Source organism: Centropristis striata, chromosome 2, assembly GCF_030273125.1.
Source record: "Centropristis striata isolate RG_2023a ecotype Rhode Island chromosome 2, C.striata_1.0, whole genome shotgun sequence".
Lineage (NCBI taxonomy): Eukaryota > Metazoa > Chordata > Actinopteri > Perciformes > Serranidae > Centropristis > Centropristis striata.
In genome coordinates, this window is record NC_081518.1 from 3,212,832 (window position 1) to 3,234,496 (window position 21,665).

The 21,665-nt window shown below is 37.5% G+C and overlaps 1 protein-coding gene across 1 annotated transcript in view; it reads right to left on the bottom strand.

Annotated features, from left to right (window-relative positions):
- The window catches only part of sbf2 (SET binding factor 2), a 177,441-nt gene that overhangs the window by 70,235 nt on the left and 85,541 nt on the right, over window positions 1-21,665 (bottom strand). The window contains 7 exon segments of the mRNA XM_059359455.1: window positions 11,981-12,130; window positions 14,086-14,195; window positions 15,203-15,407; window positions 15,519-15,617; window positions 16,443-16,571; window positions 18,966-19,079; window positions 19,333-19,410. Of these exon segments, the coding sequence (XP_059215438.1) occupies window positions 11,981-12,130; window positions 14,086-14,195; window positions 15,203-15,407; window positions 15,519-15,617; window positions 16,443-16,571; window positions 18,966-19,079; window positions 19,333-19,410 (885 nt within the window).

The window sequence follows — 21,665 nt, forward strand, 5'->3', positions numbered from 1 at the left end:
AAATAGAACAACAAGTGGAAACGCACAGGCAGAAAAGTGTGAAGAGTTAACAAACGCAGATTATTCCAGAGTGAAGCGTTGCAGGTCATTGTTCCCTGGGACACAAACTTGTCAACGGACAGTTTTTTGAGTCATGTTTCAGATGAAGAAAAGCTTCGTCCAGAAGCTGCACCAACACATCATATCTCATATTAAGTAGACATTATCAGGTTTACTTAAGCCATACTTTCTATCACCTCCAACTCAATCTCCTGTTAGCAGACAGACAGAGAGGCTCAGTGACAGCTCAAAGGATTTATAGGTCAACAAACAAAGTGAGCAGATAAGCAGCAGAATCTACATCAGGTCTGAGATTAGACTGAATTGAAATGAAAAGTGAAACCAGAGAAGTTGAGCCGAAGTGTTTCTAGTCTCGGGATGGGCGTTTGTAAAAAAAACCCTGCTAACTCAAGCATCTATAACTATAACAATCAATTTATCGCTGTGTTGTTGTTGTTTTTTTCAACTTCTCTTTATTGGGTTTTTTCCTTTCCTTCACATACAAAAATAAGTAAGATATATGTTAATTTATGCTTCAAATCAACACGAAAGAACAGAACAAAAACCTGAGTGAGGTCAAATCAAATACCAAAACAATAAGATTTAATAATCTTGATTTAAGAAATCTTGTCAAGTGAAATTATTTGTCCATGCAGCAAGATCATTTCGCTCAGATTTAGTGTTTTTATCTGGTTTTCAGACACACCTTTTCTGCAGTGTACTCTAGTTCAGTGGTTCCCAACCTTTTTTCTTGAGGGACCCACATTTTTACCATTGTAAACTTTGGCGACCCCCCCATTGTCCATTGCTTCTATGAAGCCGAACTCAATGTGACTTTCATGGTACCCTCTCTTTTTCTTTTTGAGATATTCAGCATTTTCATCTCCCTGATGCTTCGCCATTTTTCCATTAGCTCTGTGTTTCTGTTGCTAGGCGAGGTTACCGCTAGGTGAGGTTACCTCTAGGTGAGGTTACCGCTAGGTGAGGTTACCGCTAGGTGAGGCTACCGCTAGGTGAGGTTACCTCTAGGTGAGGTTACCGCTAGGTGAGGTTACCGCTAGGTGAGGTTACCGCTAGGTGAGGTTACTACTAGGTGAGGCTACCGCTAGGTGAGGCTACCGCTAGGTGAGGTTACCGCTAGGTGAGGTTACCGCTAGGTGAGGTTACCGCTGGGTGAGGTTACCGCTGGGTGAGGTTACTGCTTGGCTAGGTTACCGCTAGGTGAGGTTACCGCTTGGCGAGGTTACCGCTAGGTGAGGTTACGGCTAGGTGAGGTTACCGCTAGGTGAGGTTAGCGCTAGGTGAGGTTACCGCTAGGTGAGGCTACCGCTAGGTGAGGTTACCGCTTGGTGAGGTTACCGCTAGGCGAGGTTACCGCTAGGCGAGGTTACCGCTAGGTGAGGTTACCGCTAGGTGAGGTTACCTGTTTATACTGCAGGAGGGATGTTACACATGTCCTTATTCTCGCGATATAGCCTTTATTTTTAAACTTTTCTATAGTGATTTTTCTATTTAAATAAATGAATAAACAACAACTAATTTAGCCCTTATTTAGTTGTTTTTGTCCCACTAATGAATTAAATGCTGACTCAGCTTTATTTAACACATTAGATTTATTACATCCCTTAAACTCAAGAGGGCTTCACGACCCCCTGTGGATCTTTGGCGACCCCTGGGGGGGTCAGGCCCCCCTGTTTGGAACCTCTGCTCTAGACAGCATCACATGAGGAACTTGGCAAAAGGTAAAGGTGTTATTGTATTATTAGATTTGAATCACAGAGCTGAATAGATCCACATGGTGCAGGGTGGGAAAAACATGTAAAATGTTTTTTTGGGATGACAAGAATGGAGGGAGAGCAGGTTTGTGTTGTGCATTGTCACATTTCTGTTTGCATGAACACCCTGCTGTCTTCCTTCCCTCCTATTATTTACTGCAATTCTCACAATTTTTCCCCTCATTCTTGTAGCTGCAGGAGCTGTGATGGATATGATGACTAACACAGCTATTCGGTCTCCGACACGTATACAGGGGGCAGAAATGAGAAGCCGGACACGTGACAGAAACTCTGCAGGATGTGAACAAGCAGCAGCTTCCTGTGTATCCCAGTCAACTTCACACTTTCCAGTAAAGCTGTGAGATAAACTGGCCTTTTAATGAGACATTTGTGGCTACGGAAATACACAAAATGTCTCAACTCAGACACTATTAATGTTGATTGCAATGTTGAATCACTAATAGGAAGAGGAATAAGCCACATAGTTGACCCCCGGAGGTCTGGATGAGCAATCATTGTTTTTTCAATGAGAATAATGATGCAAAATGATGATTCCCACCAATATAACTGGTCTTATTGCATTTGCAGACAATCCGTTCTTTTTGCACGTCTTTCTGCTGGCTTGAAAACAAACTGACACTTGCGGCATGTTTTAACTTTTGTGGCTACAAAAATGTCTCAAATTAGAAGCTTTTAATGTTAATTGTGGCTCGAATCACTAATAGGAAGAGGAAAAAGCCAGATAGTTGGATTTATTCTTTTAATGAAAATGAGAATAATGATGCAAAATGATGGTTCCCACCAATATAACTAATCTTATTGCATTTGCAGTCAAAATATTTGCAATTAGATATTTTTTTTCCACATCGCACAGCTGTAATTTAGACTTAATTCAAAATTCAAGTCTTGTCTTGGTGGTTTTATCAAGACATTTTGCCACTTTTAGGCTTTTCAACAAATGCAAATTACAGACAAATCATCGTCTCTGCTCTGCTCCATGAAGAAATGATGCAACAATCCTTTCTTCTTGCATATCTTTCTGCATGCTTGAAAACAAACTGAGACTTGTGGCATATTTTAACCTTTGTGGCTATAAAAACGTCTACAAAAATGTCTCAAATTAGAAGCTTTTAATGATAATTGTGGCTCGAATCACTAATAGGAAGAGGAAAAAGAAACATTGTTGACCTCTGTGCCGTCCAGACGAGCAACAAACAGAGATTCCATATCAAAAGCATGAAATGTGATTAACGCAGATGTTTACCTGGTCAAACTGGTGCATGTCCTAAAGAAACAAGTGATGTGAACATGGGAATGATACCCAGTTCAGATTCCCAGTGACCATGGTTACGTAAGGCAGTACATCAAGGCCACTAAGGCAGACAGAGGCCACGTTCTCACAGCAAAGAGACTAATTTATGATCTACATAATGTAAAAATGTAATGAAGTCATCTAGTATTAAAGGAGACGTTCAAAGTGATTCAAGTGCAGCAGGACGCCTTAAAAAGAGGACAGCGGCTACGGGACGTTGTGGTCATTTTGTATCTCTTTGTAGTTGTTTTGCGTCTCTTTGTAGTTGTTTTGTGTCTTCATGTGTCATTTTGCATCTTTATGTACTTGTTTTGTGTCTTCATGTGTCATTTTGCGTCTCTTTGTAGTTGTTTTGTGTCTTCATGTGTCATTTTGCGTCTCTTTGTAGTTGTTTTGCGTCTCTTTGTAGTTGTTGTGTCTTCATGTGTCATTTTGCGTCTCTTTGTAGTTGTTTTGTGTCTTCATGTGTCATTTTGCATCTCTATGTAGTTGTTTTGTGTCTTCATGTGTCATTTTGCATCTTTTTGTAGTTGTTTTGTGTCTTCATGTGTCATTTTGCATCTCTATGTCGTTTTGTGTCTTCATGTGTCATTTTGCGTCTCTTTGTAGTTGTTTTGTGTCTCTTTGTAGTTGTTTTGTGTCTTCATGTGTCATTTTGCGTCTCTTTGTAGTTGTTTTGTGTCTTCATGCGATCATTTTGCATCTCTTTGTAGTTGTTTTGCGTCTCTTTATAGTTGTTTTGTCTCTTCATGTGGTTTTGCGTCTCTTTGTAGTTTACGTAAGGCAGTACATCAAGGCCATTAAGGCAGACAGAGGCCACGTTCTCACAGCAAAGAGACTAATTTATGATCTACATAATGTAAAAATGTAATGAAGTCATCTAGTCACTATTAAAGGAGACGTTCAAAGTGATTCAAGTGCAGCAGGACGCCTTAAAAGGAGGACGGCGGCTACGGGACTCGTCGACTCGATTCAGACGCGTCCGTCAGCTGAAGTGCTTCGTTCTCTCCAACATCTGTGTGTAACGTGTGTCCTCACAATGTTCCACATCAGACGGTCAAGCTCATGCGGAACTCATGGACTCGGTGCTTCCCATGGACCTCCCACCCTAATCCCCTCTCACAGTAAACTGCCATTCAGAGTGTTTTTGAGCACCACGGTGAGGCCCTCGGCCATGAGAGAGCACAGCGCAGAGGGCTCATAATCCTATCTGACAGGAAATGTTTGGGATGCCAGGATACATCCACAGCAGGACTCATTCCCCCACATGGCTTGCGCAACGTTTACTTATAGAAAAGCTGCAGCACTGACCAGCGTGCACACAAACACACACTCGACAAATAAACGTGCAATTAAGTCAAACACCTTAATGAGGGTGGTTACTGCGCGTGATTCATGGCAGAGAAACAGCTCTGATAAGGGCTGCAGCAGATGTTTAGACAGGAAAAAATGCGTCACTGTAAACTAGTCAGAGCTCATTCCAGAAGTGTATCAAAGAGGGAAAAACAAATGGACATGTTCTGACAAGGTACAGTACCACCTGATGCTAACATCCTAACCTTTGACCTAGTGCACCGCAAAAAAAGGTGTCTAAAAACAAGATAAAAACACTAAATCTGAGGGAGATGATCTTGCTGCATGGACAGATAATTTACCTTGACAAGATTTCTTAAATTAAGATTATTAAATCTAGAAATAAGCATGTTGAATGCTTAAAATAAGAAATTAATGCAAAATGACCAAATGAAGACACAAAACAACTACAAAGAGACACAAAACAACTACAAAGAGATGCAAAAAAACAACTACAAAGAGACGCAAAATGACACATGAAGACGCAAAACAACTACAAAGAGATGCAAAATGACCACATGAAGACACAAAACAACTACAAAGAGATGCAAAACAACTACAAAGAGATGCAAAATGACCACATGAGGACACAAAACAACTACAAAGAGATGCAAAATGACCCCATGAAGACACAAAACAACTACAAAGAGACGCAAAATGACCACATGAAGACACAAAACTACAAAGAGATGCAAAACAACTACAAAGAGATGCAAAATGACCACATGAAGACACAAAACAACTACAAAGAGATGCAAAATGACCACATGAAGACACAAAACAACTACAAAGAGACGCAAAATGACCACATGAAGACACAAAACAACTACAAAGAGATGCAAAATGACCACATGAAGATACAAAACAACTACAAAGAGATGCAAAATGACCACATGAAGACACAAAACAACTACAAAGAGACGCAAAACAACTACAAAGAGATGCAAAACAACTACAAAGAGACGCAAAACAACTACAAAGAGACGCAAAATGACCACATGAACTACAATCTTGTCAAGGTAAATTATCTGTCCATGCAGCAAGATCATTTCCCTCAGATTTAGTGTTTTTATTTGGTTTTTAGACACCTTTTTTTGGCAGTGTACCACCTGATTTTTAACATCCTAACCTTTGACCTAGTGCACATTTTGTATTACATTCCACTTCCTGCGGCTCGGCTCCCCTCGCCAACACTGATTGTAACCAGACAACAGAAGTGAACTGTCACTTAGCCTGAGGTGAACGATGGATGTCGTAATTGGCCTCATAACGATGATGTTGTTGAAAATCAATGTGTCACATCAACACCGACGCCAGGAATCCTAATGAGGCATCATGCTGTCATTGTAGGAAGAGCGAGCAACATTTTTTACAGGATAGGTCACTCAGGATCTTTAAAACACACACACCCTTCTCTGTATAATATAATTTTGGGGTTCTTGCGTGGCTGGGCGTTGAAAGAAAGGGCAGAGCTCAGAGTATGAAAGTAATTACTGGCCCGGCAATTTACTATTTATATTCCTTTCACAGCTCATCTGAGACAAATCTCTCACAACTGAGCTGAGACCAAGAAATGAAAGCCAGGAACAAATGCCTGGCTTCCATCTTGAAGTGAGAGGGAAAGAATGACAAACAATACAAAACAAAAATAATTATAATTTAAAAAACAAAGATCCAACTGAAAAAGGCAGATTTTATCTTGCTGTTTTGCCCTTTTCTGTAGTGGCTTTGCGTCTCTTTGTAGTTGTTTTGTGTCTTCGTGTGGTGATTTTGCATCTCTTTGTAGTTGTTTTGTGTCTTCATGTGGTCATTTTGCATCTCTTTGTAGTTGTTTCGTGTCTTCATATGGTCATTTTGCATCTTTTTGTAGTTGTTTCGTGTCTTCATATGGTCATTTTGCATCTTTTTGTAGTTGTTTCGTGTCTTCATATGGTCATTTTGCATCTTTTTGTAGTTGTTTTGTGTCTTCATGTGGTCATTTTGTGTCTCTTTGTAGTTGTTTTGCGTCTCTTTGTAATTGTTTCGTGTCTTCATGTGGTCATTTTGAATCTCTTTGTCGTTTTGTGTCTTTATGTGGTCATTTTGCATCTCTTTGTAGTTGTTTTGTGTGTTCATGTGGTCATTTTGCATCTCTTTGTCGTTTTGTGTCTTCATGTGGTCATTTTGCATCTTTTTGCAGTTGTTTCGTGTCTTCATGTGGTCATTTTGCATCTTTTTGTAGTTGTTTTGTGTCTTCATGTGGTCATTTTGCGTCTCTTTGTAGTTGTTTTGTGTCTCCTTGTAGTTGTTTCGTGTCTTCATGTGGTCATTTTGCGTCTCTTTGTAGTTGCTCTTTGTGTCTTTGTTGTCATTTTATTTTTATTCATGGTTTTGCACCTTTTTATAATCCTGGCGGTCACTGTTTTGCATCTCTTTATATATTTTGGCTTTGTAGCCTTTTGCATGTCTTTGTAGTCATTTTTTTGTAGTCTCTTCAAAAAAACTCTTGTAGTCTTTTGTACTCTTCCTGATTTGTATGCAGATTTTATCTCGCCCTATGCTGCAGTTAAAACAAAAAATTCACTCCACATCAGGGGCCAGATTCACAAAATTGTTCTTAAGATAAAACTTAAGAAAATCCTTAAGAAAAAAAATAGGATGTTACTAAGAATGTTCTTTCATGCTTTTCACCATTTTTTTCTTAAGAATTGTCATTTGTCTTAGGAACTTCTTAGTTTTCTCACTTAGGAAGTTCTTAGATTTTTAACTTTTCTTCAGGTAAATAAATATCCAGACTTTCCTTTTCACCTTTTTCACTGTAGCTGTATTTAGACTGCTGAGGGATTCTCTTAAAGCTGTGAAGTAATATGAGAAGAACTTTGTTTTCAAGAATCTCATTTGTTCTCAAGTTCTATCTTAGGAAAAAAATGAAGAAGAGAGTTAAGAAAACAACTAAAGAAAAGATAAGAATTTCTTCATGAATACAAAATCTTCTTAAATTTTTGTCTTAAGAGCAAAGTAAAGAAAAAAGTGGCACTTAAGAAGCATTTTTTTCTTAGTAATGCTTTGTGAATCCGGCCCCAGATCTCTTCTCCATGTGTAAAATTATGACTTTTTCCCCTCATGTGTGGCTGTGGATCATTGACTTTTCAGCAGCATGCCAGAGAAAAAAAAAATCAAGGCAGTGAAATTGGTCTTTAAAACTCACTTGGAGGCTGTAATTCATAAATATTACTATATGGTGATGACATGTGCACATTTAGTCTATATTCAAAGTTTGACCTCTATGTATTATAGAACTATTATTAAGATAAAAGCCACAAAAGCAACAGTCAACGTTACCCCCTCTGTGGGCTCACCAGCTTTTTTTCTTGCATTTTTCCAGATGTGAATGACAATCAATAATAATCTGCTTTTGACAAAATTGTAGAACTATGACAAGGATTGTGCATTTCATATTTATCTCCCCACCGTGGCATCCTTGGGGGAGGTTTTTGCTGCATTGTTCATCATTTCGTGTTGAAGCTCATTTCGTGTCCAGCTTTGGAACAATTATCGCTCCTCGCTTCCAACAAAAGCTAACACATCAGGATCTCATTTTAACACACAAAGAAGACAGCTCTGTCCACAACAATGGGACAATGAAACAACATGCATCACTTTAGACTTCATTTGAGAGGCCGTGCAAAAGAGATGGGAGTTTTTTTTTAATCCAGACATCTTGACACTTTTTGGTTTTTCAACAATTACACATCACAGAGAAACTAGACCAGGGATCTCAAACTGAAAATACCTGGGGGTCGCTGGGGGCAGTATCAAAATGACCAAAAAAAGACAGAATGACTAAAGAAAAGACACAAAATGACTGAAAAAACACTAAATTACTTAAAAAAGACACAAAATGACCAAAAAGACACAAAATGACAGAAAAAAGACACAAAATGACCAAAAAAAAGACACAAAATGACCCAAAAAAGACACAAAATGACCAAAAAATACACAGAATTATCAAAAAAAGACACAAAATTATTTAAAAAAAAAGACACAAAATGACCCAAAAAGACACAAAATTACTTTAAAAAGACACAAAATTACAAAAAAAGAGACGAAATTACCAAAAAATACACAGAATTACCAAAAAAGACACAAAGTTATTTAAAAAAATGACTGAAAAAGACACACAATGACAGAAAAAAAACTAAATTACTTAAAAAAGACACAAAATTACAGAAAAGACAAACAATTACCAAAAAAAGTAATTAAAGGGACCTTCCACACACAACACGGTAAAGTGCCATTCATATAAAACTCACATTAAACTTTCATATCAAGGTGAGGGCCACAAAATATCGTCACGAGGGCCACAATTGGCCCGCGGGCCGCGAGTTTGAGACCCATGCACTAGACAGTCAGACGTTAAGCTGCATAAAATCGATGAACCTTTTTCTTTCCAAGTCTTCCTGCACACGTGGAGACACATAAATAATTAAATCTGCACGTCAGCAGCGTTGCCAGGTAGACGTTTTATTGGCCCGAGTCATCAACGCTGCACTTGGCCTCCTTTTTTTACCCCCTTGTGTAATTGTGGTGCAAAAAAAAAAAAAAAGACACGTCCAACGACCTCGCATGTCCCTGGCCCGGGCAGATGGAGGGATTAATTGGCTTTTTATCATTTGAGGGAGAAAAAGAATGAGTGGAATCTAAAGTCACTCCATAAAAGCTGCACTCTGTGAGGACTGTTTAAAATTATTAAAATCCCCGGAAAGGGCTGATTCAAGGCAGTAAAACATGAGGAAGTACCAATAAAGAGCCGGCTGCTCTGGTTGAGTGAAGCCTCACTGACTCTTTATGAGCTGCACAAAAACACATTACTTACTCACTTTGACAAGTAGCCGAGGCATGAGGGCACCACAGAGACACAAACACACCATCTGACAAACAACCAGCAGCTCAGGAACAAAAAAACAAAAAAAAAACAAGGACAGGTTTGCTCTATATGTGTGGATGTGTCCTGCCGTCATGCTTCCACATTGCTTTTGTTAAACTTGAACAAATTACATCTCGTAAAATATTGCATCTGCTGGAAATCTGAAAAAGACATTTAGCCAGAAATGTACAGTATGTGCACTTGCAGTGACCTCAGTTTTTAGATGTTCTGGTCAAAATCTGGGTCAGAAAAATATGCTTTTTTTTTTTTTTTTTTTGGATGCCAAAGTTTTTGGTGAACTTTGAAATTTTGGTTGGTTTTGGAAAAATCTGTTGAGCAACTGGAAAAGAAAGACATCTGCTAACCTTTACTGTGGTCTGCTGGAAAGAAATGTTATTGAAATAATCTCTGAAAAGTTTCAGTTCAGATTCTGAAATGTTTGAAACGACAGTCTGGGGGAAGTTCAGCCGACCACAACAGCTCAGGTCACATTCCTCATCGGAATTATTTTAAATTATATAAACTACAGGACAAAAGTTTGGAAGCAAGATCGAATTTGGACAAAACAAGATTATCATTGCTATACTTTGCAACAAGGTCAAGTTGTGTTTCCTTCTTTCCTTAATGTATAAATCTGTACTCTTTTTTTCTTTTGTCAGAGATATGAACACAGTTGAGATTTATTGGGATTTTTGAATACAAACTCTCAAAAGCCAAAGAGATAAAGTGAATAACAGTGGTGGAACATGCTGCCAGCTCATATTAGAAACTGTGACAGTTACACCACCTTATCTTTTCTATTCTATGTCTGAACTTTTAACCTCAACATGAATCAGGATTTATTTTTTGTGTAAGATTTCTAAATGTTTTATCTATTTGTCATGATATATTGTCTGTATGTTTTGTGTACCTGCCTTAGGACAACGGGTGAAATTTAGCAACCGGCATATTTATATTGATGCTTTTGCTGATATATTGATTCATGTGCATTGTCCTTATCAAATAAAAAAATAAAATAATGCAAACTGTGATTTGTTTTATACTTTTGCACTGAAGTTGTGACTCTTCCAAATCTTCTCAACCCTAAAACTAAGCCATTCTTTTCTGTTGTTAGCATTCATTCAGCAATGGTCTGATAACATCAATGTTTACCTAAAGGTTAATGGAGGAAAATGGTTCAGTTCAATAAAGGTAAAGTCTGATCATGCAGGAAACACATAAAAAAATCCAAAGAATCCAAACTGGTTTCTAAGAAAGACATTGTGAGCAGAAAATTGAAGTTGCTTCCAAGCTTTTGTCCTGAAGTGTACAAAGTTTTGCAGCTTCAGTTGTTTTATCAGCAGAAAACAATTTCACTCAGAACTACAAACCTTAAGGACCACCTACCATTCATCATAGTTACTAACATATGATGCAATTTCACTGAATGTTGCATTATGTTTGGTGTTAGAAGCACATGTTTTAGTTGTTGTTTCTGATTTTTTTTTATTAATCATTTCAGCCTTCAGTGCACCAGATGTCACACAGGACCATCGGAAATTTATTGAGCATGAGGCGACATTTAAGAATTGATTGTTTAGTCCGATTTAAAAGTCCAAAAACCCCAAACGATCAAATTTACAATGATGAAAAACAGAGAAGAGCAACAGAAAATGAGATTGTAGAAGCTGAAAACAATTACTGTTAGATAAGTTAGTAAGTGTTGCTTGTTAAAGGACTTAAAGCTGCAACAAGGAGGTTTTTTCAGTTATAAAGCAGTCTCAGTTTAACACCGATGCATCTATATGACCTAAATAAGAAAACAAGACCATCAGAGAGAAGTCTTCTATGGAGTTCTTCTTCAGGCAACAATTCATAGCACGCAGACCTGAAGAGTTTTACAGGTTTACAAGTTTAGCAGCAAGTTAGCCAGGATTTTTATTTAGAGGATTTTTTTTTTGCTTTATAAAATCCTCAAAGAAAGTTTGTGTCGATTATTTCTCCCCTTTAATAATACTAACTGGGGTTGTATTATATATAGTTGGATAGCCTGATTAGTCACCTTTACAACAAGGTAAAACTTGGAAGGACTGTGCATTCACCTACACACATAATCGACACACAGAACAAAAAAACTAACAAAAGAAAAACATTTTTTACACCATCTGTATTTACTATTGAAAAGTACTTGCGTCCCAAAAACAGTAGACTAACTTTGGAGCAAAGTGACCCACTTTGTAGAGTAATGATTGACATTACAATCTACCAATCCTTGTCCATATCCAACAACTTCCTTACTTACTAATAATAATCAATAATTCTGAGGTTATTGAGGGAAAACTCTTAGTTAATGTCTTACTGGTTGTATAATAAGGCCATGCAGAATAAGGCATTAATAACTACTTAATAATGACTCATTAAGAGCCAATATGTTACTTATTTGCATGCTAATAAGCAGCTAATTAATGCTGAATGTGTGTTCCCTAATATAAAGTGTTACCGTAACTTTTACCTTTGTTTAGAATAACAGCAGTACCTGTCCATGCCTGTATGGAGGATTGTTCAGGTTTCCCATCAGTTGCCAGTACAGATGCAGTAACAGGGTCTGGGACTCACCTGGAGGGCACAGTTCATCATACGGATGATGTAATCAAACTGCTGGTGGTCCAGTATGGCTCGGTTCTGCTGCACGTGAAGACTCAGTTCTTCAGTCAAACATTGGCGAGCTGACTTTCCTTTCAGGGCTCGAAGAGCAGCCGGCAAAGTCTGTAAATACAAAGGTTAAAAAAAATGGTTTTAGAAATGAAAAAATATGTACACTACAGGCCAAAAGTTTGGACGCAAGATCAAATTTGTACAAAAAAAGATTATCATTGCTATACTTTGCAACAATATAAACATGATTATTATATAAAGAGTCACTTATTAGAACACATTTTACTATAATTATCAGGTCTTTGGGTTTTTATTGCTTAGACTTTGAGATTTATTGAGATTTTTGTATCCAAACTCCAGACTTAAAGTGAATAATGCAAACTGTGATTTGCTTTTTTATTTTTGCACTGAAGTTGTGACTCTTCCAAATCTTCTCAACCCTAAAACTAAGCCCTTCTTTTCTTTTGGTAACATTTATTCAGTAATGGTCTGCTAACATCAATCTATACCTAAAGGTCAATGGAGGAAAATGGTTCAATTCAATGAAAGTAAAGTCTGATCATGCAGTAAATACATCCAACTCCATACTGGTTTTTAAGGAAGACATTGTAAACAGAAAATTTAAGTTGCTTCCAAACTTTAAGCCTGTAGTGTCCCTCTAAATAAAGAGACTGATGTGAAAAGAGGTTGATCAGAGATGGAAAGAAGATAATTTGTGATCATCAAGAAACCTTAATATGTGAGATTTTCAGGCTCAAGCAGACCCCTTGTTTTATGAAATATTATTTACGTGGAAGATTGTTTACAGTAACACTATGTCCAGTCCAGAACTCTACTTCCAGCTACTTACTGCATGCTGAGTGACCGTTTGGCAGTGAAGGGATTTACAGGCTCACGGGGGGTTCAGAGGATACATGCTATGCATTCTTACATTTGCACAGATGCAGCCCAGCATTATATAACTTCTATACGGAGCCAGTGGGATACATAAAGTCACTGGCAACTATCCCACATGCAACACATTGGATGCATACAGTGTAGAATCACATGCACCAAGGACACCTCTGTGTAGTGTAGCTGCTGGTAGAGGCAGAGACCAGAGACAGGAACGCTTTGAGCTCCGAGCTGAAACAATAACTGTTGCTTCACAAAGCCAACAAGGTATCAACAGGATGTAGTGTGATTGACTACAGGAGCTTTCTGTTTCTGTGTCTGTGTGGCAGATAGAAGATATGAGGATGATGAAGGTGAGGAGGGTCTGCAGCTTCAGAACGGTCTGACTGGTGCCTCGTGTTAATGAGCTGGGGCCGGATACACAAAATTGTTCTTAAGATAAAATTTAAGAAAATTCTTAAGGAAAAAAGTGAATGTTCTTAAATGCTATTCACCATTTTTTTTCTTAAAAATTGTCGTTTGTCTTAGGAACTTCTTAGTTTTCTCACTTAGGACTTTCTTAGATTTTTAACTTGAGATCACTTGTGTGGTTTCAGTAACTTGTCCTACTTAAATAATATGTTCATAATGATTAATGAAGTCGTATCAAATACAACAACTGCCTCTGTGATTTACTAAGAGAACATTGTAGTGTAATCTAGGAATAGTGTCACATGTCACACAGACTGAAAGGACATTTACATTATATGTCAACTGCCAGGATAATACATTTGTTAACAAATTAGTCTAGGGCTAAACTAAATATTTAAGAAATCAAATAAATTTCTTAAAAAAAATGCAAAAATACAAATCAAGACTTTCCTTTCCACTGTAGCTGTGTTCAGACTGCTGAGGGCTTCTCTTAAAGTTAAATATCAGAAGGAATCTAAGAACTTTGTTTTCAAGAATCTCATTTGTTCTCAAGTTCTATCTTAGGAAAAAACTTAAGAAGAAACTTAAGAAAACAACTAAAGAAAACTGAAGAATTTCTTCATGAATACCAAATCTTCTTAAATTTTGTCTTAAGAGCAAAGTTAAGAAAAAAGTGGCACTTAAGAAGCATCTTTTTTCTTAAGAATGCTTCCTGAATCCGGCCCCTGGTTTAAAGGTTGATGAGCTGCCCTGATGTTCACCTTTTCAGTCTCCAGGGTTTTGTTGTCGAAGATGAAGGAGATGCAGCTCCGCACCACCTCCAGCCTGCGGGCGCTGTTGAACACGGAGCCGATCTTCCCCATGATGGACACTAGAAGACAGAAAGACAGAACAGGAGAGGAATCAGTGCAGGTTGAAGCTACAGCTGCTGCAGACATCACAGCAAAGACGTGTTCTGCAGATACCTGCTCTGTCCTACAGAGTCTAACTGCAGTAACTACATGTTTTATAAGTTCATACATTTTATCTTATAACAACATTTTAGATTTCAAATTTGCTTTATTTCAGATAATATAAAAATTACAGTAACTACAAAATCCAACTTGAAAATCAAAGCAGTCTGCTTCTATTTCTTATCTTGTATTCTCATTGTGTTGAATATTGAAGAAAAGAATAATAGAGATTAGAGTAAGTATATTTATAAGGAAATTATTATCTAGATAGTGATTTTTGAGCATAAATATTACATCATCAATGCATGTAGAAATAAGTGTCATATCACTTATCTACCAAGAAGCATACAGGAAGATCTAATGATGCTTATGAAGCACTTTAGACTTTTGTTTTGTTTATACATATTTTGAAAATAATAATTGCAAAGACTTCAGGCATTATTTTAAGATTTCTGGAACTCTCCTGACATTTTTTTTTGAGAGGAAAAAAATATCTGATCTTAGAGGTAAAAAAAGAAGTATGGTAGATTGCATGTCCTAAACGCTTTTTGCATCTTTTTTCCCCCTCCAGTTAATTTAAGGCATTTTTCCTGTATTGTATATATATATTGTATGTTGCTGTGCATTGCTGGACCAATCGTTCAGTCAATCATGTCAACATAGGGAAGGGTGTTTAAAGTCATTAAATGTACAGAAGCTCTTACCAGGCTAAGGGACCACTTATAAACACCCTGTCGTCTTTTCCCAGCGTTCCCATTTGGCTGGCCAGTTAAAAAACATTAAAGCAGTTTTTTTTCAGTTTTAACCTTTGCGGAGTTACTGCAGTTAGTTTTTGTAGGGCAGAACTGTGTTAAAGCTATCACTGTGAGAGAGATTTAACAGAAAGAAAACGCTGCAGGTAAGTAAAGACTCATCACAAACGTACCGACAGGAGGACCAGGAGGTACGACACACTTCTTCTCCGGTCGTGCAGAAGGAGGCGTGCTGCAGTGTTTAGCCACGCCCTCCAGCACCAACCGCTCCACCTTATCATCATCCAGCGGGGGGAAGGGGACCTGGTGCACCCGCAGGTGGGATCCCTCCGACGGCCGAGGCACTTTCTGGAATGCCATGTGGGGGTTCGGGTTCTCCTAAAGACAGAGAACCACATGCATTAATAGGATCCACAGCTGTGGATACACAGCAGAACAGGTGCAGAGAATGGTAACAGGAGGAACCCTGCATTGTGCATCAAGTCTTACGTTTCTATAGAGCTGCTCAGAGAAGGACCTGATGTGCTTCTGCAGCTTGGCAGGGCTGACCTCCTCGTCTTTAAAGCTGTCAGTGTCTAAGGCCACCAGCTACACAACAACAGACAACACAACAACAATACACTTTATTAAAGGGACAGTCAAACACACACATGTTCCCTCTTACCTGTAGGGCTTTTTATCAGTCTGGAGTGTTGGAGATAACATGTAGAGATGAACGTATTCTTTTGAATATAATGGAACCAAGGTTATCATGATAACAGAATTTTTAACTTCAATCAAACACTAGTATAAAAAGTTAATATATCTGACCCTTTTTCTATTCCAAGGCAAAAAGAAAAAGAATCTTCCCAACCCTAAAACTAAGCCCTTTTCTTTTCTTAACATTTATTCAAAGGTCTAACATCAATGTTTACCTAAAGGTCAATGGAGGAAAATGGTTCAAATCAATAAAGGAAAAGTCTGATCATGCAGAAAACGCATCCAAAAATCCAAAGAATCTATTCTGGTTTTAAAGATAGTCATTGTGAACAGAAAATTTAAGCTGCTTCTAAACTTTTGGCCTGTAGTTTATAACTCCAAAACTCTGCAACTCACAGCAGAACAATCTAAATTGACAAACAGCACTGCAGGCAGGAGGAGAAATATGTAATTTTGGTATTGGGCTGACCTTTTCCTTTAAAGATCATCTTGTATAATACATCACAATGTTCCAGCAGAATAACTAGGTCACTATCATAACTGAGAGAGTATTATGATACATACGTCAGCAGTCAACATTAAAAGCTTTTTTTAAAAAGTCACTTGAGTGTAAAAATATGTTTGCGTATGAACTTCTCCACACACACACACACACAGCTAAAAATGTAAAGGGTAATAAAGCAGAGCTGTAAGTGGAGCGTGATGGTACGGTACCTCATCAAAGAGGTCGCAGGCTCGGTAAGGCGGACCTCTCTCTGAGACGAAGCCAGCGAAGGCCATGCCATCCAGAACCTTGGTCAGAAAATCATTCTCAATGAGGCCTCGCTGGCCCAGGAAGGCAGTCTGGAGAATGTCAGAATTAGATCAGTTTCAATCCCACACACATGGGAGCAATGCATAATCCTGTTCATATGGATGTGCTACAGAATGAAACACAAGCATAGTGATCACAGCCATTTATAGAATATGATTACAGAAATATCTCTGCAAGGAGGCCTGCAGACCGGCCTCGTTTACTGCTGAAATCATGGATAAGTTCTGCAGGATGTATATAAAAAAAAAGGGGGAATACATCTAAATTATTACATGCAAATGATTTTAATTCACTTTCTGCATGATTATTGCATGTACTGGTAAAGAAAATGGTGAATAGAATTTAAGAACATTCCTAGGAACAAACCTTTTTTTTTTTTTTAAGGATTTTTCTTAAGTTTTATCTCAAGAACAATTTTGTGAATCTGGACAAGCGTAGTGATCACAGCCATTTATAGAATAAGATTACACAAATATCTCTGCAAGGAGGCCTGCAAACCGGCCTCGTTTACTGCTGGAATCATGGATAAGTTCTGCAGGATGTATAAAAAAAGGGGGGGAAATGAATCTAAATTATTAGATGCAAATGATTTTAATTTACTTTCTGCATACTTATTTTATGTACAGGTAAAGAAAATGGTCAATAGCATTTAAGAACATTCTTATGAACATCTTTTTTTTTTTTTTTCTTAAGGATTTTTCTTAAGTTTTATCTTAAGAACAATTTTGTGAATCTGGATAAGCATAGTGATCACAGCCATTTATAGAATAAGATTACAGAAATATCTTTGCAAGGAGGTCTGCAGACCGGCCTCGTTTACTGCTGAAATCATGGATAAGTTCTGCAGGATGTATACAAAAAAGGGAGGAATAAATATAAATTATTACATGCAAATGATTTTAATTTACTTTCTGCATGATTATTTTATGTACTGGTAAAGAAAATGGTGAATTGCATTTAAGAACATTCTTAAGAAAAATCCTTAAGAAAAAAAAAAGATGTTCCTAAGTTTTATCTTAAGAACAATTTTGTGAATCTGGCCCCTGGTCTGTATGTGTCTAATGAAGTCTCACACAAATATCTCTGCAAGGGGGTCTGCAGACCGGCCTCGTTTACTGCTGAAATCATGGATAAATTCTGCAGGATGTATAAAAAAAAAGGGGAATAAATCTAAATTATGACGTGCAAATGATTTTCTGCATAATTATTTTATGTACTGGTAAAGAAAATGGTGAATAGCATTTAAGAACATTCTTAGGTACATTTTTTTTTTTTTTCTTAAGGATTTTTCATAAGTTTAATCTTAAGAACAATTTTGTGAATCTGGTCTGTATGTCATTGAGTATGAATGAGTAATGAGTAATGAAGTCTCACAGAAGATTACAGAAATATCTCTGCAAGGAGGCCTGCAGACCGGCCTTGTTTACTGCTGAAATCATGGATAAGTTCTGCAGGATGTATAAAAAAAAAGGGGGGGGGGGGGGGGGGATAAATATAAATTATTACATGCAAATGATTTTAATTTACTTTCTGCATAATTATGTTATGCACTGGTAAAGAAAATGGTGAATAGCATTTAAGAACATTCTTAGGACCATCTTTTTTTTTTCTTAAGGATTTTTCTTAAGTTTTATCTTAAGAACAATTTTGTGAATCTGGATAAGCATAGTGATCACAGCCATTTATAGAATAAGATTACAAAATATATCTCTGCAAGGAGGCCTGCAGACCGGCCTCATTTACTGCTGAAATCATGGAGAAGTTCTGCAGGATGTATAAAAAAAAAGGAGGAATAAATATAAATTATTACATGCAAATGATTTTAATTTACTTTCTGCATAATTATTTGTGCTTGTTGTGGTTAGAAGAGACAAAACACAGTTGAGTCAAAGCCTTCCCCCCACTCAGCGATTCCAGGCGAAAAAAGCGTTTGTTTATAATGTGATCCATGTGGGGTACTTTGAGGATGATGTGCTGAGGGGTTACCACGGAGACACCACAGACACGAACAAACAAAAGCCCCGGCGCAAAACAAAAATGTAAACCTAATACGTTTCATATGGCTCATTGCCGGGCTTTGCCCAAGGTTACGGGACTTTGTCCGAAGCTTGCATAAACAAAAGGATCCCATCACGGAAGAGTCACGGAGGCTCAACAACACATTTAAAACAACACGCACACTCACACACACACACTTCTAAACGCCCCTGACAGGTTTATCTGTCAGGTCTTTACACGTAATTCCACCCTCGCTGCTGGACTCGGGCTAAAACATTCTTGGCAGATAAAAAAGAACAATGTGTTTGCAGCAGAGCAATTGCTGCAAAGGAGTTTAATCAAAGGTCACATATTGGAAAATCAGGTTCTCTTTTTGCAAAATTTTAAATTTCAGCGCTGGGAATTCCATTATGTTGTAATGTTACCTTGTGAAAGTGAATAACGGGTTCACAATGGATGCGGATGAGCTGCAGGCAGGACCTGTAGCCCTGGAAGAGTTGAGCAAACAACCTGAGAAAGACCGCCCTCACCTCCTTGTCCTGAAAACACACATACATAAACACATGTCATCAAACAACTATGCCACAAATGCAGTCTGATAAGGTAATTAGGAAACAGACAGAAGGTAATGGGTTCCCGTCAGTTAGTGCCCTCACTCCAACTCTAACCTTTTGGTGATAAGAGACGTTTTTCTGCCGTCCTCCTCCATGTGGGAGGAGGACGTGATTGCCTTAATGTGGAAGATCACAAATGAAAGGAGAAGGAGGACATGTGATAGTGATGCTGACTTACCAACAACTTGAGGTTGGAGGCGGCGGTGCGAGGCGGAGGGAATGCATTGTCTGCTATCTCCAGATCAGGATGCAAAACCTACAAAGAATAAAAGCATCACTGGATGATTTACTTGGCTTCATTTAACATGATTAAATGTGGAGCAACTTGCAAAAAACTGCAAAAACAATCATGAGTAACCAGATAATACAGCTAACACATAATGTAACTGAGAGAGTAAAGTAGGAACATCATTTTTTACTGAGCATGTTTGAGTTTAGTTCAAGAGTTTAAGTTTATTTGTGTGAATTAGTGTTTTTTTTTTTTTTAAAAGACCTTATTTCCCCACACAAAAGAATTGTGTCAAAAAACAAGATAAAAACACTAAATCTGAGGGAAATGATCTCGCTGCATGGACAGATAATTTAATTTCTTAAATTAAGATTGTTAATTGTTAATTAAGAGTTAATTTCTTATTTTAAGTGTTCAACATGCTTATTTCTAGATTTAACAATCTTAATTTAAGAAATCTTGTCAAGGTCATGCAGCAAGATCATTTCCCTCAGATTTAGTGTTTTTATCTTGTTTTTAGATAACACACCTTTTTTGCAGTGCATGTTTTTGTGTCTAAGTGACTAATGGGGGACAACAATTTTTTTTAAATTGCTCCGGTATTGAGTTAGAGCGCTGCTGCTGCCAAATTGTGCACAAACATTACATGCACTAAAAGTGTTTGTTTGTTCTGTGTGTGTCTGACAATAATATGGAAAGGACCTTACAGAGAAATTAAACATTTTTCTTTAGCTTTCTCTTGATCTGGTCTGTATGTCATTGTGTCTAATCAAGTCTCACTCAAGGAGAAGTCTCGTTCTGAGTACAGAAATTGTAGCATGGTGTGATCTAAAAAATGTTCAATGTTCTGGATGAATATTAACCCTCTGGAGTCCATATATTTATTGATAATACACTCAGCATGTTTTATTTACAGTGATAACTTTATTTATATATGATATGTATTTTCATATTTTATATTTATGTATTTATGTTGATAGACCATTTTTAAATTTTGAATTTTCTTTGTACTTAACTATTGCTATTTTAATTTACATGCAAATAGACATGTTGTTGATGTTTTTATAGTTATTTATTTATTTCATTGTTTTCTGCTTTTTTGTGTGTATAAATAGTGAAAAAAATGGTACATTTCCATAGAAACCTGTGTCTTTTGTTTGTATTTTTGGTTCCTGGCAGCTTTATACTTGTAATAAAAAAAGAAAAAGAAAAATCTGACTGATAGCCAAACTTGTGTGGAGAAAAAGGAGCCAAGCATGTGATGTAAGGACAGACTGGAAGATGCTGAACAGAGACAGAAATTAATGCAGAGGAATTTGACAAATTTGAACCAAAATCTCCTGGAATTCAGAGGTTTAAGAGGACTTCTCCTTGAGCTGGACTTAACATAACAATCCGAGCCCGTCAGTGGCAAAAACAAGCACATTAAGAGGACGTGCATTGATGGTGTGTAATTGCCCTTGCAGCCCATTTTAGTGACTGATGTTTGCAGCACGCTCACCCAGAACTGGACCAGTTTCAAAAATGGTTCTACCCACACAAACACATGGGAGAGTAGTTTTCCACACATTATCTAAGGTAACTGGGGGAGTGAGTCCTGTCCCTAATGGGGACATGGTAGCATTTACAACTCTGCTGGCGAGGAGACGGATTTTGATGAATTGGAAATCTTCATTTCCACCTACTCATGCGAGTTGGATTTTAAAAAAAGTATTTTCTTTTCTTAAACTGGAAAAAATGAGGTTGAACCTGTCTGGTTCTGCTAATATAACACCACAGAATGTCATTCTGTCTTGGACTGAACATTAAATTTATTCTTTTAGGGAGGCAAACCAGGAAGTGCCTTAAGCTGCATTCTACCAAAAATTCCAGCAGGGGGCGCTGAGTTTGGCTGCAGAAAGATGTCCGTCCATTCATTTCAATGCAAAATGAGAAAACTTCTCACTTGATTTATTACCTCAGAAATGTTTTTTAGGACAACACTATGGTCTCAATCACTAGTAAAAAATCTTCTTCAACACAATTTGATGTTAGTAATGTAAATAATGGCCCCATTTAGAAGAAAATATTTGTTTTTTGATTGACAGGTGGCTAACAAGGCGAGCCGTCATCAGGAGAGAAGCAGAACAATGCGTATCCACGGCAACGTGTCAATAAAGTTATATATAACGTTATATAGATTGAAAAGAGGACGTTTAGCGGTTTGGTCTCATAACTTTGAGCCTTTCACTGTATTTTCACTTAATGACTTTATTAATTTATTTGAACATTTTGTTCATTAA